The sequence below is a fragment of the Manacus candei genome, unplaced genomic scaffold (assembly GCF_025592945.1).
Source record: "Manacus candei isolate 608988 ecotype Guabito, Panama unplaced genomic scaffold, ASM2559294v1 h1tg000060l, whole genome shotgun sequence".
Lineage (NCBI taxonomy): Eukaryota > Metazoa > Chordata > Aves > Passeriformes > Pipridae > Manacus > Manacus candei.
Window position 1 is genome coordinate 4,409,561 of NW_026138108.1, and position 16,902 is coordinate 4,426,462.

The window sequence follows — 16,902 nt, forward strand, 5'->3', positions numbered from 1 at the left end:
TGGAGGGTGAATGTGTAACAGCGCCCGGGACCTCGCCTGACGCACGCGCCCCGGCTGGCACGAAGGGGCACATCCCTGCGGGAGGCTGGGGACCCGCTCCTGGCTGGTTTTAGGGCTCAGGAGCCACCCTCACCCCACAACTGCTCCTTGCACAAGCCAGCGCTTGCCCTGTGTAGGGACTCGCAACTCTCCGGGGGTGAGGCTCGGGGCGGGGAGTCCCCGAGGAGCGTGGATGGACCTCTGCTCCCTCCAAGGGGCGAGGGCCCGGAGCCTCCAGGCCCGCCCCGTGGCCGCGGAGATGGGCGGTGCGCTGCCGGCTGCGGTGGAGCGGTGTGAGGGGGCCCTCTGCCTGCCTCCCGCAGCAGGGCAGCTCCAGCTTGGAGAGGAGACGTCCCCCTCTCTACCTCCGTGACCTCCTCCTAGGTGCTGGGCCTGCCATCAGGGTACCCGCGAAGCCATTTCATCGCCAGCCTGAACGAGCCCCGTCCCCCAGCATTTCCTCCCCAGACGAGGGTGCCCCTCACCAGACTCGGTGACCTTTCTCCAGTCTCATTCCAAACGCTTTTCAGCTACCAGGGGCAAAAAACAGCGGTAGTGTTTTAGGCAGAACTGTACAATGTCACCTAAAAGGGAACAATGGCTCCCCTCCTTCCCCATACCTCCCCTCGAGCTAAAGAAAAAGCAAAAAGCAATCCTCATCAAGCTGTCAGGCTCAGTTTCCCGCAGGAATACAATTGAATCTCTATATGGCAACGTGACCGTCAGTTCTTTCCCATATGAAAAGATGCTTCTCAAGCTGCGTTCGGCTGTTCCGCTCTTCCACCCCCTCCTCTCAGTTTTCCTTCCCGCCGCTGAATGCAACAGAGGCTGCGGCTTCACAGCCAAAAAAAGGTGCGATTTGGAGAGTGTGGTGCGACGTTGTGAGTGGCAGAAGTGAAAAGGCAGAGAAGCAACTCTTGAAAGCCTGCCTTCTGCTGCGGCGGGTGTCAGCCTTGGCAAAACCTGAACTTCCAGAATTTTCTTGCAAAATTAAAAAAAAGAAAAGCAATTAGAGGACCTGTCGGATTTGGCTGCTGCTTTTCTTTCCCTTGTTCCCTCAAAATGAAAAAAAAAAGTTCTTTCTTTCACTTAACAGCACAGTTGGTGCAATCTGGGATGTACTTGCCTGACAGTATATGGGAACGCAGTTTTGCTGTCTCAGTTTGGGGTTCCGTGACACTGACAAGATGAAATGAATGCTGAATACCTTGATGCTGCTGCACTTGGAACACTCTTGCATGAATAAATTACTTTTTTTTTTTCTGCTAAGCAAGCTTGGAAAAATTTATGTGTCCCTCTCATTTTCCCCATTTTGGGGGTGCTTTCCTCCTGCTGTGAGTTTGGAGGAGTCCATTAAAATGAAGGGGGGGGGACACTAAGAGAGAGGAAGGCAAAGTGCAGGGGCTTTGCTGCCCCCCAGCCCTGAGCTGCAGATGAAGCCGAGGTGAGGGCTGTGGTGGAGCTGAGCATCTGCCTGGGGTCAGTCATCCCTTCCTCCAGCCACAGGGTTACTGCATCCTTCTCTGCTGCTCTGTTCTTGTTTGAGGCAGGTCCAGGTGGACCTACAACCTGCCACAGCACAGTGATTTCACCTCCTACAACATGGCAACAAATAATAAATATGATGATTAATAATATTAGCCCTCCCTCTCCATCCCTTATGGTTTATACATGCAAAAATGCTGCAGAGTCAGTTCAGTATTCCCCGTGGTTCATTAAACCAGCATCCATATTCCCACAGATAAGGTGGTCCATCAGGGGAAGGGATGATAGTAGCTCATTTGTCACACTTGTTAAATGTAGAAAAGGCTGGCTTTGGGTCACTTCCAGTTTTGTATCAGCTCTGCCTTAATCTGAGCAGCCTCGTGCCTGCATGCCAAGCAGGGCAGCTCTCTCCTGTGTAGCATGGGAGATGGGAACAGTGGTGTTGTCCCCACAAGGTTTCACAGAGTTGGGCGAGGGTCTCTGAGTGCAAAAGCATTTGCAACATGGCTCCAGCGAGTCCCAGCTCATAGAAAGGAACACACTCCTTATTCCAAGAGGTGCCAGGCACATTGGTTCCACAGCGATCTAAGCCTTTGGTCGCCCTGTCTGAGTTATCCCCCAGGCTGCAACATGAGTAATTTTGTCTGTACCCTCTTTGGAGGCATTGCCATCATGGCAGGACACCTCCTTACTCTGCCTGAGACAAGGACTGGATATAGCCTCTAGGTATACCAGGATGGAAATGCTGATGGCTATGACTGCTCAGGTCTTGCTTCAGGGAAGGGAGCGAGAAGCATGCAAGAGAGGTTGGGAAGAGTCTTGACCTCTGGATGAATGATCATAGAGCAGTTCATGGCTGAGATACTTCCAGGGCAACACGTACTTTGTTGCAAAACAGCCCCTTGATCTGCTCTGGTGTGGAAATACTCTCCAGCGAGTGTGGAACAGGCAGGACTGCAGGTCTTTCTGCTCATAAGTCCTCCCATAAATGAAGGCCAGGCTGGGATTAAGGTGGGGAGACCTGAGAGGGAAGGAGGTGACATCTCATGAGGCTTTCAGGGAAGCATCCTCATGGTCTGCCCCCACACCTCGCTATGGCACATCCCTCACTGAGCACAGCCCAGAGACAGCCTGATTTAACCATGCACTCAGCAGATGATGAAGTGTCCCATGACAGCCTGTCTACTCTGCCTCTCTCTTGCTTCATCTTCACTTTCCTGGTGGGTGCAAAGGTGGGTGGCGTTGCCTTTTCCCAGTTCCATGGCAGTGACTGGTGCCCCTTGGCATGAGGTCATCTTGCAGCTGGAAAAAGATGAGGCAGCTGTGGCATATGAGATGACTTTGAAGGGTCAGAGGGGCTGAAAAGCTGTATTTTAGTCCTGGTCTAGCCATTTATTTGTGGTGTTTTCAAATCAGGGCATGTTGATTTGCAGCCCCACAGGCAGCCTCTGGCAGCTATCAGGAAGGGCTCTGAGCTCCTGCCTCGTTCAGTGGCAAATGCACTTCATCTCTGAATCTGGCTCTTGGTAATGACCCTGGGAAGTGCTGCAGTAGCAGCATGTTCAGACTGTGGCAATTTATTTCTCTCTTCAACGTTGGTCCAAGCAGGAGAGGGGTGACCTGCCCACTTGGCTGCCTTTGTCTGCTTGCCATTGATCTTCCACCACAGGAGTGACTAAGGTGTCTGCTCTCAAATCTGGATTTGCACTCTCCTTCATGGCTGCATGTGGCCCTGACCTGCAGCAGCATCCCTCGCTCCTGCTTTAAATCTCTCCCAAGCAGCTGCTGGTGACATTAGCATTTTCTCTTGCCAGCCCATAGAGACCACGAGCCCAGCCCTCGTAAGGAAGGAATTAACCCATCAGCATCACATATCAGAGGTATCTCTTTATTGACTGTTCACAGAAATACAGTAGCACTCCACTTAGGTGGCTTAGGTGAATTCTCCAGGAGGTGCCCTCCTTCTCAGCACTGCTGGGAGATCCCAAGGAGAAACCTGCCCTTTAATACTTCGGGGCTTCTCTAGAGGCTTTGGAGCTCCCCAGTATGAATTTCCTAACACCCTCAGCTCTCCAGGGTTGGGAGTTGTTTGAACCAGTGGATGAAATTCAAGAGAATAAAAGGAAAAGAAATCCCCTTAAGCTGGGGGATGGTGGGGAGGTCTGAACACACCTGATATGTTATGAGACAACCCTGCCTTGGTCCCCGTCCATCACTGCATGTGTCTCCAGCTTCACAGGATTCCCCTGCTCACAGAGCTCAGCTGTCTGCCACTAAATGTGTGTCGCTCTGGGCTTTCCACACTCTTTTCACACAGCTTGTTGGCCATAAAATAAATATTTCTTGGTCTATTTTTGTCCCTGTACATGTGCAAGAGTGAAACCCTTTCCTATAGCAGTTCACGTACCATTTTGGGGCAGGAAGGGTATGCTCGGTTGATAAACTAATATAACTTTTATTTACGTACTTTTTTTTCTTTCTTTTTTGCAATCAAGGTGTAGTGGGTTTTTTTGCGTGTCCTTGCTACAAGAAACAACTGCAGACACTTCTGGCATAGAGGCATTTTGGCGGCGGCCGCTGCTGTTGGCCTCACTCTAGTAGTCAGTGAGAGGGTATCGCAGGAAGATGAAGATAAGGATGATACAGAAGGTGGCAAGGGCTGAGCTGGTGATGTTAAAAAGCCGGGCTGTCTTGGCATCTTCAACTGCTCCATTTAAGTCATTGAGGAGTTTCTTATCCCGGACCTGAGACAAAAAATAATTAAATAAAGTAATTGTATTATGTATGAAAGATATAACTTGTTGGCTAAATGCAAACCCAGTGCACCTGTACATGGTTATATGTACAGCAGGTGAGGGCTGGGCTGTGCCTCTTTGTATTTGAATACTTGGGGTGCCATAAAACACCGTGGTGAGGTTTGCACTCTGCCTCTGCTATGGATTGAGCTTGTGAAGCCAAGTACTCTGGGCTGGAAATTTCTGGGAGCGGAGAAGACCTGGAAGAGTGACCCATTGCTGTTGCCAAGCAGGCAAACCAGGTCCCTGTGGTCCCCAGAGTGCGTCAGTATAATTTTGAGCCTGAGGGTCCACAGGGGAACTGAGATGCCGTTGTGCATCCCAGGCACACTGGCACTAAAGCACAGTGCCTGCTGTGCTGCAACCCCCTGGCCCTGCGGCACCAGGCTTTGGCTCACCCAACCCACAATGAGGAGACTGGCTGTTGTTCCAGCGTGCATCCCTGTGCCTCCATCTGCACTGAGGGGCTGAGCAGGTGAAGCCTGGCACGGCATCCTACTGCAGCTTCAGGGTGGCGCACAAGCCTCCAGCATATTAAGTAGTCCTGGGTTAATGAGTTCCTTTCCTTTTGCAGGTCTTATGCGGCTTGTGTAGCGTCTCTATTCTGACAGCACGGTCTGCTCCCTTCAATATCCTGCAGGCTGGGACTTTCATGGGCTTGCCTTGGGACAGCTCTGCAGTGCATGGCAATGACTGCACAGGTCCATGTCAGTGGCCTGTCCCCACCTCCTCCAGGCTGCCAGACAGTGCATGGCACTGCCAGGCAGTGATGCCACTGGCAGACAGCGACGGCATTACCAGGCAGCAGATGACACTGCCGGGCAGCAGATGGCACTGCAAGGCAGCAGATGGCACTGCCAGGTAGTGATGGCATTACCAGGCAGCACATGGCACGGCCAGGCAGCAGAAGGCATAGCCAGGAAGTGCATGGCACTATATGGCAACGATGGCATTGCAAGGCAGCAGATGGCACAGCCAGGCAGCAATGCCACCAGCAGGCAGGGATGGCACTATGAGGCAGTGGATGGCACAGCCAGGCAGCTGATGGCACTGTCCACCAGTAGCAGCTCTGCAGTTTGATCCCAGCAGATGAGGCACCAGGCTCCATCCCTTCCTAGCAGGGATGTGTCCCTGTCCCCAAGCTGCCCCCTCAGCCAGCACTCAGCAGACTCAGGCAGCTGGAGCCACAAGGATGAAAGAACCAGGAGACTTGACCCCTCATCCCTTTTCCATATCCAAGCCCAGGGTCTGGCAGGGCCTGCCCCACTGCTCGTTCTTGGGTGGGGGCTGTGTGCCCTTCACAGCCTGTCTTGCTCCCGGCAGTGAAAGCCCTGCTGGGCGCTGCCAGTTGGACACTAGATGTTGGTGGCAAGATTCAAAAACCAGCACCACAGTCATACCAAGGAATATTAAAAGGCTTTTATCGACCAGGAGCTTTCTGAAAAGACTCTGTGATGGATTCAGACCACGTCTTACAGACTTTTTCTCTCTTATTCCTGCAGTGCTTACGCATGGGACTGTCCTGAAAGCCTTCTGCAAGCTGCTGGATATAGGAAAGGGTTGCTGAACCCCTCATTCCCCTGGAATGATGCTGGTTCACGGGGCCTCCAAAACCACCTCTCAGACCCTCAAGAAACGTTCCTCTCTTCTGTCGCACCAGTGAGGACCTCTCTGCAAAGGCAACTCCTGATCTTCATTAATCCCGGACTGTGGGCAGGGAGGCTGCCGTTGGCACGAGGCCCACAGGACGTGGTGCTGGCAGGCACATGGGCAAGAATGAGAGCTCTGTTTTCATTCTCATATTAAATCTTATGGTGCCATGCCCTCGGCCTCTGATGTGCCTCACTCCTGGGAGCCTGCAGCTGGAGCTGGTGCCAGCCACCCATCATTTCACTTCTGAGTGCTCAGCTTACCATCCTTCTGGGATCAAAAGAGAGGACAGTCACAAAACTGCATGTGGCTCTGTGGCATGCTCTGCTGGAGCTCTCAGCAGTGGAGATGATCTCTGGGAAGACAGCAAGCCGGCAGCATGGGAGCCCACATGCCTTTTTGTGTCAGCTCAATGTCCGGGATGACTCACATCTGAAATTATTCAGTAAGTTTAGCATCCTCCCAGAATTGCCTGGACTCAGCAGCGCCAGGCATCTGGCACCTTCTCATCCACTGGTGAGAAGCAAGAGGTCCTTGCAACCAGAGCCCCAGGGGTGCTGGATTCAGGCCAGAAATCCTGCCTGCTGCTCCCATCAGACTCTCTGAAGCTCTCACACGCTTCCTTCTTCCCAGGGATGGGGCTGCCTCAGGCAAAACCTACATGGAGCAAATGCCTTTTGCCCCTTCCTCCGCTGTAACCCAGCCACTGCTGGGAGAATTTGCTCTCTGCCGCAGGTGAGGCAGCGTTTGCCATCAGCGTTTACCGGGCAGACAGAGGTTTCTCCAGCAGACTGGCATGGCCGGCACACCGAGCTCTGCAACCCTCCTGTAGCCAAGCCGTTTTAGCTTTGTGGGGCCGGTTCTTCTTGGCCCCAGGAGCTCTCTCCTACTCCTTGTCTCATGTTCCCCCTGTCCCTGGGGTGCCCTGCCACCCTAATTTCCATGCCCAGCCTTCTCCCAGTGCTCCAAGCAGCCTCTCCCAGTAGTGTCTCCCACCTCCCACCAGCTCACTCTTGGGACCAGTGCTTTAACAACACACTTCAGCAGCACCTCTTCTTGACTTTCCTGTGGCTCTCCCTTTGGCCCTGCTCCAGTCTTGCTGCTGCTGCTAAGCGTCTGTAGTGAGGGGTGCCTGGGGCTGCCCTCTCCCCCATGCCACCATTTCCTCACAGTTCCTTTTTTTGTCCCTTCCAATTCTTCTCTTTTTGGTTTTTTGGGCCCAAACAATGGTAGGATGGCTGCCTTTGACTCCTACCTAAGGGCACCCAATGGCCTCCTCTCCCTGCACCTCCAGATGGTTCCATCTACCCACTCCTACCAACACGGAATGCAGTTCCCCCTGCATTCCCCATCTCCAGCAGCCCCCTGCTCTTTCCCTTCCCTACCTCTACCCTGGGTCTTCTCTGGCTGTTCCGGCCTTGGCTGTCTGGAATCCCCATCCTCACTGATTCCTTGGTCCCCTTCCCCTCCTCCATTAGTACTTTCCTGTGCGCCTACAGCTTCAATGGTCTCCCTCATGCAAATCATCCCTGATTGTCCATTATAATTTATATTGCAGCAGAGCCTCTAACTGCCAGACAAGTGCAAGGGCCCCTGTGGCACACAAGTGCGATGAAAAGGAGTTTCTCCTTACAAACCACTCACAGCTTCAGCCTCCCACATCTCTCCAGGGCAGCATCATCTCCTTTTGCATGGCCTTGCACCCTCAGGTGCTTCCAGATGTCTCCCTTTAAAGTCCTGCTGTGGTAACTGAGCTGGGCTATGGAGGAGCTCTCCCAGAGAGCAGACAAGTGCTTCAGCTCCTTCCCTGCTTTGTCCTTAAGGAGATGCTGGCGTTTTTATCATAGCCTAGCCTCAGCTTTTCCTGTTTTCATGCTCCTGTGGCCACCATCATCATAATGTGCTGACAGCTGGTGCACGAGCTTCTGGGAGCCCTGGAAGCTGCTTCCTTCCATAGCCAATGAGATGAGGCATGGTCAGGGACAGGTCCTCAAGGTCACAGACTGAACCCTCACCCCAGACCCAGGTTGTGTGTTTCCTTAGTCACAGACCCTTATCATCACTTTAACCTCATCTTGCCTAAAATTAGATGGGGATTTTTGGCCCTGCTTTGCACTAAGATGACTGGTGTGTGAGGATAATTACTTCTGCTGACTATGGGGTTTCCCTGGGCACCCCAAAGCTCTGTGTGGTGGCCTCTTTGGAGATCCCACCCCGGACAAGGCAGGGCTCGCCTCTGATACAGGTTGACAAGTTATACAGTTTCTTTCTTCTTCCATGCCTGTCCTCACATGAAACAAATACAGCTTTTGTGCTGTAATGTGCAAACCTTTCTCCTCTCCTCTCCCACGGGAAAAAGGCGGTGATGGCCTTTCCATTCATCCATGGTTGACTGTCACCTCCCTGCTGCTCACCTTGTCCTCCAGCATCTCCATTTTACCACATCCTCCCATACCTCCAGTGTGCCAGTGCACACTGATCACCACCCTCTGCCCTTTCTTTCCTTGGGGTTTTGCCTTCTGCTTCCTCTCCAAGTGCTGCTCTTGGTTGCTACATACCCTTCCCCAGTAGTCACCTCCCTTCTCTCTGCCCTGGGGCTTGGACCCTCTCATTTTTAGGAGCAGGAAACTTGCTGCTCTAGTAAAAAGTGCTGCCTCAGCTTGCAGAAGAAGACCAATGGTTTGTTGATAATGAGTCTAATGAGGCTGTATTTAAGGCAGCCTGGCAGTCCACAGCTTGTTGTCAGTAAACCCATTTCTATGCAGAGCTCTGTGTCCCTACACATAAGGAGCTCTGGAGGGGATCCTTGGATTTATTTGCTCTGTGAATTGCTCAAGAGCTCTCCAGCCCACATACCTCCACCACACCGGCACTGGCATCATGGGACTGTCACCCCAGCATTTCACCCACCTCCATAAACTCCTGCTCCTCCCGAAAAGCAGGATGAGAGGCTGCCTGAGAGGTTGGGTGCGGCAGCTTCTCTGCTTCTCAGGGTAAATAAATAGCTAGGGATTTGTGCTGGTCTGCTTCCACTCGAAACAGGAAAGATCAACAAGTGGCAAGAGGGGAAGGCAAACAGTCGTGCCAAGAGCTGTGTGCTAAGGGCTGGGCAGAAAGCCGGCAAGAGAGCTCGACATATTTTGGTGACCTCAAGGGACAGGAAAATTCTGCAAGCAACATTGTGGGCTGCTGGTGGGCCTTAAAAAGCCAGCAGGGCGTCTTGGCATCTTCATCTCTATACAGCCACAGAGAAGCATCTGTACCACGGCTCATCTCAGACCCCAGCTCCTCTGATCTACCGCCTCACGGCATAATGGGTACTGAGAAGGACTTGGCTCACCCCAGCAGTCTCCAGAGACAGACCTTCTAATGACTGAAGTGAGATCTCCTGCCACCAGGCACTGATGCATCATTTATTACTGCTTGGAGCTGGGAAGGAGGGAGGGAGGGAGGGAGCTGCTGAATATCAGGCCATGACATTTGCTTCTGATCAAAACCAACTGAATCCAAAGTGTTGCTGTTGGAGTGATCATCACATCTGTGCTGAGCTGGGGTTAAGGTTACTTTAGGGTTTCTAACTTCCCTGGTCCTGCTGTTGATCTCTTCTTCCCCAGCACCACCCCCCCCACACACACACAGTTAGATGTGAGTGCCTTGCTTGCACTCTGTGAGGCTGACCTTGAGAAGCCTAAGGTGCTAGAAATGACCCCTAGAGGGATACATGAGTTGGTGTGACACCATTACAGCTCAGCAAGCTGTGGCTGCTGAGGATCTGGCCTGCTATTGGTGTAAATGAAGATGAGGCAGGCAGTCATACTCTTGTTCAGAGTGCTTGGCTGGGATGTCTGTCACACAGAGGACTTGGCTTAGATGTCACAGTCTCTGCCCTCACCTGACTTCATGTGTTTCTTTCTTCATAAATTCTTTGGTGCTGGGGTAGTGGTTTTTGGCATTTTTTAGTAAATGGTCATCATCATGAAATAGCATTTTCCTGCAGAAAGAAATCTATAAGGCTGTAATTCTCATGCAAAAGGCCAGGCAGACAAGCCTGCTTTCCCACATGTGGCTGAAACCAATAAAATAGGGCATGGGGAAGGAGATAGCTTTAAGGTAATATTCAAGTGTACCAAGCATATATCTGGCTTCCAGTGTGGGCATTATGCTGCTGAAACCAGTGGAAATACTAGGGTGTGCTCAGATATATACTGAAACATCTCATGGACTTGGGATACAAAGTATGTACTGCTTTATTAACAGTATGAATCTGTCAAAAGCAGATGACCTTCATGACAGGGAACTGAAAATGCTATTTCTGATAATGCAAACAAGAATTCCTGAGGTTGCTAGATGTTTCAGTTATTTAAAGGAAATCTAAAAAGTGTAGCCCAGGAACCGCTTAATGGCATCAGTGCACTGATGGTCCTTCAGCCAGGAAATCTTTGCTCCACTGGCTGAGGGCTCTGCTGGGCTCAGGAAGAGGAAGGTGCCACTCCACTCTTCTCACTCCTGCAGCACATTAGTCAGTCTCTTCAGAGCACAGACATCCTAGAAAGGGTGGGACTTAAGTATCTACTGCTCAATTGTCCTTACATTTAATTGCAGAGGAACAAGAGAAGTCTGTTTAAAGGGACATCTGTCCTTAGGGCATTTTTTGCTCCTACTTTCTCTGAACTTCCTGGGAGAAACATTATTGACAGTAAAAGAGATGAAAACATGCTTCAGGAGAAATAACCCTGACATCCAGCCAGGCTAAGATGTTGTGAAGGTCTCTGCAGTAGCTGTGAGTGAGTATTCTGCCTTTCTGAACATCAGTCTTCCCCACAACAGACCTGCTACTGCCCCAGCATTCTTGTTGCCTCTTATCACCCATCCCCATTGCCTCTCATTGCCCATCCCAACAGCAGCTCGTGAGAGCACTCAGCATCCCTTCAGTCACTTGCTCGCTCTGTCCTCTGCCTCTGAGGAACATTTTGTTTCTATTTTCCCCTTGCCACAGAGTCACAGCCACTGGGGATCTCCAAGATCAGAGCAGAGTTATTTCTACCCGGTCATCATTACCTCTTTTTGGGTACCGTGGTTACATCTGACCAGCTACTGCCCCCTCAGTCCAAAAGCCAAGGCTGGTTTTTGACAGCCATCTTCTATTTTCCTTTCCCTAATTTGGAGTAAATTTGCCTTTTCACCTTCCTTCACTACTGCTTTTTTTTTTCATGATGGAGTTTCTGTCCTCTAGATCTTTGCAGACAGATGCTGGGCCCACGCCTCTGCTCTGTTGCAGGCCTCGGGTTACTTCTGGGCTTTGACCTTCCTTCTACCTCATGTCAGGGACAGTGAAGGGTCCAGCCTCTAAAAACTTTACAGGTGGCAGACCCTGCTTTGTCCTGTCTGCTGGGGAAGGGTCAGCCTTGACCTCGAGCTCTCCTGCCCCACTGCTGCAGCGGCAAGGGACCACATCTACCCAGATGCTCATTTGTAGCCTCTTCTATGTGAAAGATGTCCATCATTAAAGGCAAATACGGATGAGAAACGGCTTAAAAAATAAGGAGGAAATGAGTTTGTTCCCTTGCTGGCTAAAGGAGAGGGAAGTGTTAAGGGACTCCCTCCACCTGCTTGTGTTAGGCTGCTACTGACTGGATTTGCCCTTTGGTCAATCCTGCTTTTGGTGATGCTTCGCCCTGGCATGATTTAGGTTATTAAATGCCTCACCCAGGCAGCAGTGATGCCTCCTGCATGGGCAGTGGATGGGTGCTCATCTCCCATTTTGGGCAAGGGGAAACGGAGGCAGACACCATAGTGCCGGTGCTGAGTGAGCCCAGGACACAGGTCCCCAAGCCTTTCCGATGGAAACCCTGACAGGGTTGGGAGCAGCCTCCTTGCAGTGCTGGGTGCTCGCAGTCCAGCTCAGGGGAGCTGGATGGGGTTAATTGATCTGCTTCTGTGATGAAGCCCGTCTGCGCCTGGCCTTCCTCTAAATGCTGCCTGCCAAAACAAATCAGCTAGCTTCTCTCCAGGCCACCCAGCCGCCCCGGGCTCTCTGCACATCCATTCAGTTAGTTTTGCATCTGGCAGGCAGGGAAGGGGAGGGCAGCCCAAACCCCTCACTCCTGGCAGCTGCCAAGGGGCTGCCTGTTTGTTGGGCACCATCCCTGCCAAGTTGCTCTCCCCTGCAGCTACCAGGAATAATAACCTGGTCCCATTCCCATCATGGGCTGTGCTCCACGCCATCACGCTCTGCAACAACACAGCTCTGTATTGCCCCGGCCCCAATGCTGTGGGAAGCCCCCTGCACTCTCTTCCACCTCCTCATTCCCATGATGCTGGCAGGTCGTCAGGGCTCGCTCTGGGATTTACAGGGCTTGGGGTGGGGAAAGCTGGCCAGCAGCTCCGGTTTTAATTAGGGAGAGGGCAAGAAAGAAACAGGCAGGATTGCCCCGGACCTTGTCAGCTGCTTCCCCCCTGCAACTTGCCAGGAGATGGCTGATCCTGATCAGCTGCTTCTTACTGCTTCTGCCTGACCATCCAGTGCTGCTGGGTCCTATCCTGATGATCTCTAACAGACAGGACCCCGAATAAATGACCTAGTGCCACTGTGTCTGTGGGTGCAGCACAAGCCAAGCCAACCCCGTGTTGCCTGCCTGTCACGCTGCCGCTGTGGTACAGAGGAGCCTCTGAGGGTACTTGGAGCAAGTCAAAGCACCTCTTACCCACCTGAAGTAACATCCCAGGCTCCAAAACACACCTCGGCTCTTCCCATCCCCATCCCCATTGGCTGCAACCTCTCATTTGGGTAGCAAAGATGTGTTTCACATCAGGCACAACCCCCAAACGCTTCCCCCCTCTCCGGTCACCCCTTACCCCGTGCCTTGTGCTCAGTACTCACTTTCAATGAATAGGCCAAGGCGATGAAGCCAAGGCAGCAGAAGTTGAGGTATACAAAGTTGAAGATGGACCAGAGATAGTAGTCGTTCACCTCGGTGGTGTCGGGGTAGATTTCGATGACAGTGGTAGGGTTGGTCATCGTCTTCTTCTCCACCGAGTGCTTGCACGGGACCGCCGGCCGCAGGCTGTCCCCTTTGCAGCTCTTGCTCTCCATGAGATAAACGGCAGAAGAAGGAGACAGGACAGGCGAAGCTTGCCGGAGAGCTGGGGGCTTGGCGATGCAGGCGAAGCAGCCCTGTGGGGGACCCTGGGGGGGTCTCGGGGTCCAGGCCACCCCCTCAAAGGGGCATGGCGGGCCCAGCGGGGGGTCCTGTGTCCTCTCCGTGGTGGCTGCCGCGGCGTCACCGCGCTCTGCCCTGGCAAAGCGAAAGCACCCCCGTGAAAAATGGGGGCGAGGGGATGGAAAGGCCAGGTGAGGGGGAAGGAGAAGAAAAAGGGGGGAAGGAGCAGAAAAGGACAGACGTGGGGGGAAGGCAGGAGAGAGAGAGGGACCGGGAGACAGAGGAGAGAGCGGGGAGAGGAGTGAGGGAGTGGGCAGAGAGGAGAGAGGGAGGAGAGTAGGGCAGGCAGGAGGGGGAGGAGGGAGCACCGCTACACCCGGGGACCACGACGCCGCCGCCTCGGCGCGGAGCTGCCGCCGGCCCCGGCCCCGCGGCGAGGGCAGAGACGCGGACAGCGGCAGGACCATCCCTCCCTCTCTTCCAGGTCCTCCCCCCTCCGCTGCCCGCTGTCCTGCGTGACCCGAGCCCGAGTCACCAGTAGGGAAATATTTTTTTTTTTTTCCCCAGAAAAAGGAGACAAATAAAAGCAGAAAGAAACACTTGGGAGGCGCCGGGGGGCTGCGGGGGAGTTGCCAGCCCGACTGCGCTGCAGCCACCCGCAGCCCTCCCTGCTCGCCTGTCTGTCTGTCGGTCTGACTGTCGGGGCCTTCTCCTCTCTGTCCCATGCCGGGATGGGAGCGGGTGGCTCGGCTGCGGGCGGAACGGGTCTCCCGGTGCGGCAGAGCAACCCGCCCCTGCGCCCTCCCTCCGTCTCTCCTGGGGAAAGTGGGTATTTTGGGGGGGATTTTTTTTTTCCCTGAGTCCTAGTCCCTGCGGGATTCCAAATGGGGTTGCATTTCCCGGTTCCTTCTACCTGCCAGCAGGTTCCGCCCCCCCCATCCTCTACCTCCCCCCCCTTTTTTTTTTTTTTGAGAATATTGTGGCCGGAGAGGAGGAGGGGAAGAGGAGATCTAGACAGAGGATGGGGAAAGGGATATTGGAAGAGGTTCCCCTCCACCCTAGCTTTGCAAATAGGAGAAACTAGTCCACCTCTGACTGCCCGTCCGTCCGTCCATCCGTCTCCTCCGAAGGCATCAGGAGGAGCGAGGGATACTCACAAGGAGGGATGCGGGGAGTCGCTGCATATCCGGCTCAGCACTGCCTCCGGCTCGGCTTCCTCGGCGCTGGAGTTGCGGGAGGAGGAGAGGGCGGGGGGGGGCACCCATGGACTAGGGGCGGGCAGGGGGCGGAGGGGGGCACCCATGGGCTCGCGATGGGCAGAGGGGGAGTTAGGGAATGGGAAGGTCAACCTGCAGCCCCCTCCCTCCCCCCGAACATGCTTCACGCAGGAGAGCTCCTCCGCGTCTCAGCCCTTCTCCTCGTGTCCCCCCCACTGGGACGTCACCTCCTGCTTGGAGCATCCTGGTAGCGCCCCGCTGGAGAGGGGCATCTCCTGGGCCTCGGTCGAGCGGCTTCCCCGAGCATCAGAAGGGGATGGTCGGCCCGAGCATCACCCACAGAAACCTTTGCAGAGGGGACTCGCTGCAACCTTGTTTGTGGGTTCACTTCCACGAACCTGGGTGAAAAACTGAAGCAAGTGTGGCAGGAGTGCGTGGGGACAACTGGAATTAACAAGGGGAGGTGGTGGCGATGCAATGCTGTGGGGAAAAAAGGGCTCTGGTCATGGGAAGACGAATGGAAAGGGAATAAAACCATAAAACCTGAGTGGGGGGCAATAAATCCTTCTAACACTGAGCAAATCCCAGCGCAGACAGGGGTGGGAGCAGCCGGGCAGCAAAATGCAGAGCATGCGGCTGCTTTAGGGGAGGGAGGTGGGGTTGTCACAAAGGATGGTCAAGACTAGGAGAATTTGGCCATGCCCAGGCTTAGCACAGCATCAGGGAAATGCTTGCTGCCTCCCATTGCTAGCGCTCTGGGAGCTGCTTGGAATCCCAATTCTAGGGTGCTGCGGTAGCATCCCCCCAGGGATGTGATGGAGAGCAGCCGGCGCCGCGCAGGGACAGCTTGCAGGTCATTCGGGAGGATGCAGCTGTGGCACAGGGAGGGTGAGGACATGAAGACACCCTGTGTCACCCCACAGTGATAGAGCCCAGCCTGGCGCAGGTGGCCTTGGGGCAGCAGCCAGCTCAGCTGTGGTGCTGGGGAAGGATAGCAGAGAAATCCCCAGGGTACTGGAAGTAGGGTGGGTAAAATAAAAGTTTGTGTGAGCAGAAACTGCAGGGGAAGGGAAATCCTCTGGAAATGCCTTAAGCCTACCCACAAAGTGCTGAGCTAAGAAATAAGGATGGTAATTCATTTGGCTGTTCACAGGCAGGTTTAGCACCAGCATAGGGGCACCCATCCCGTGCTCATCCCTGTGGGTTGGTATGAGGTGGGGGAACTTCTTGTGCATCCACAGCTCTCTGAGGCTGGAGGGGGTCCAGTTTCCACAAGACCAGTTTATCCTTCTGAAGGTGCCTACATTAGTTAAAACAAGTTCAGAATTTATTGCTGCTGGAATGGCATTGGGTTCTGCTAAAGTGAAAATGGTTTTATTAGGGCTACGACTGCCTGTGATGAGATTCAGGACTCTCTCCAAGAAGCTGCTGAGAAACAGAAACAGTGCTGGGGTGAAAGCGATGTTCCTGTGGGATTAGGAGGTTTGCAGGAGAGGCAGAGCCATAGGCAGCTGTCGTCAGCTTTTCTGGATGACTTGGACAAACCCAGGCAACCTGCAACCGTGCAGAGTATCCTTCCTGCAGGCTCAGGAGGAACAATGAAACCCCTTGGATGCAGAATGCTGCCTTCCATGGGAGCTACTGAGGAGTCTGCTATTCATTTGTCTGGGGAAAGTTGTGTAGGTAGAGCTTCTCCTCTTAATGTCAGGCTGAGATGGAGGGTGAGCAGAGAAAAAGGTCAAAGGGGGTCTGGAGCAGGCAAGAGGAGGCAGCAGGGTGGTGTAGAGGAATGTGAGATCAACAGAGGTGGACACATTCTCTGGTATGAATAAGACTGAAAGGTCAGGGAGGTTGGATGGCTGCTTTTTCTCTTCTCTGGGTACCAGGTCATCCCTACAGTTTGCAGAGCACTTTTTGGTCTTTGGGTGGGTGATTCATCATCTTTCTCCATGTCAACTGCAAGCGGTGAGAGGTTTATTATGTGAATCAAAACAGCATATAGGCAGCATCACCAGTTCAAAAACCATTCATGTGACCCTTCAAAATAAGGAAACTGGAATAAAAAATAATGACACAAGGAATAAACCCCCACAACATTCTGTATTATATTAACCCTCCTTCAATTTTCTGGGGTCTTTAAAGGTCATGCATGCAAGTCCTCAACCATATGGTCTAGGACTACTTTTCTTTCAAATAAAAGGTGAGTATGAATAATTGCCTGCATTACTATGGCATCAAGGCTGGCATTCCCTGGTGCTAAGCATAGGACAAACAGAACGGAAAGATGTTTCCTGCCCCAAAGCAATTCTCCTGTAATCGTGTTACAGACATGTCGGCTGTAGCATAACCAAGCACTGTAAGACCCGTGAGAAAGTCTTGCATCTCAAATCCTACTCAAGTGCTTCAGAAAACCATTAGCAGAACCTGACCCTGGTTGTTTCTTTTCCACAGCCTCCTGAATTACCCCTATAAAATTCCTCAATAGGTTGATAAGTTCCATAAGCAGTAAGGTGGCCTGAGACTCAGAGGGGTAAATCTCATCTTCTCACTCTCCCT

General features: G+C 53.0%; 1 protein-coding gene across 2 annotated transcripts; it reads right to left on the reverse strand.

The window, feature by feature from the left end:
• Nucleotides 1-3,391: 3,391 nt before the first annotated feature.
• Nucleotides 3,392-14,551, reverse strand: IFITM10 (interferon induced transmembrane protein 10). 2 transcript variants are annotated; one of them, XM_051804099.1, is made up of 3 exons: nt 14,287-14,551; nt 12,850-13,264; nt 3,392-4,268 (listed from the first exon to the last, which is right to left on the reverse strand). In XM_051804099.1, the coding sequence occupies exons 1-3, from the start codon at nt 14,430-14,432 to the stop codon at nt 4,119-4,121; spliced, it is 711 nt and encodes a 236-aa protein (XP_051660059.1). In that variant the 5' UTR covers nt 14,433-14,551; the 3' UTR covers nt 3,392-4,118. The 2 variants fall into 2 exon arrangements, with proteins under 2 accessions (XP_051660059.1, XP_051660060.1); XM_051804100.1 differs by having other exon boundaries at nt 14,219-14,312.
• Between the last annotated feature and the right edge of the window lie 2,351 nt (nt 14,552-16,902).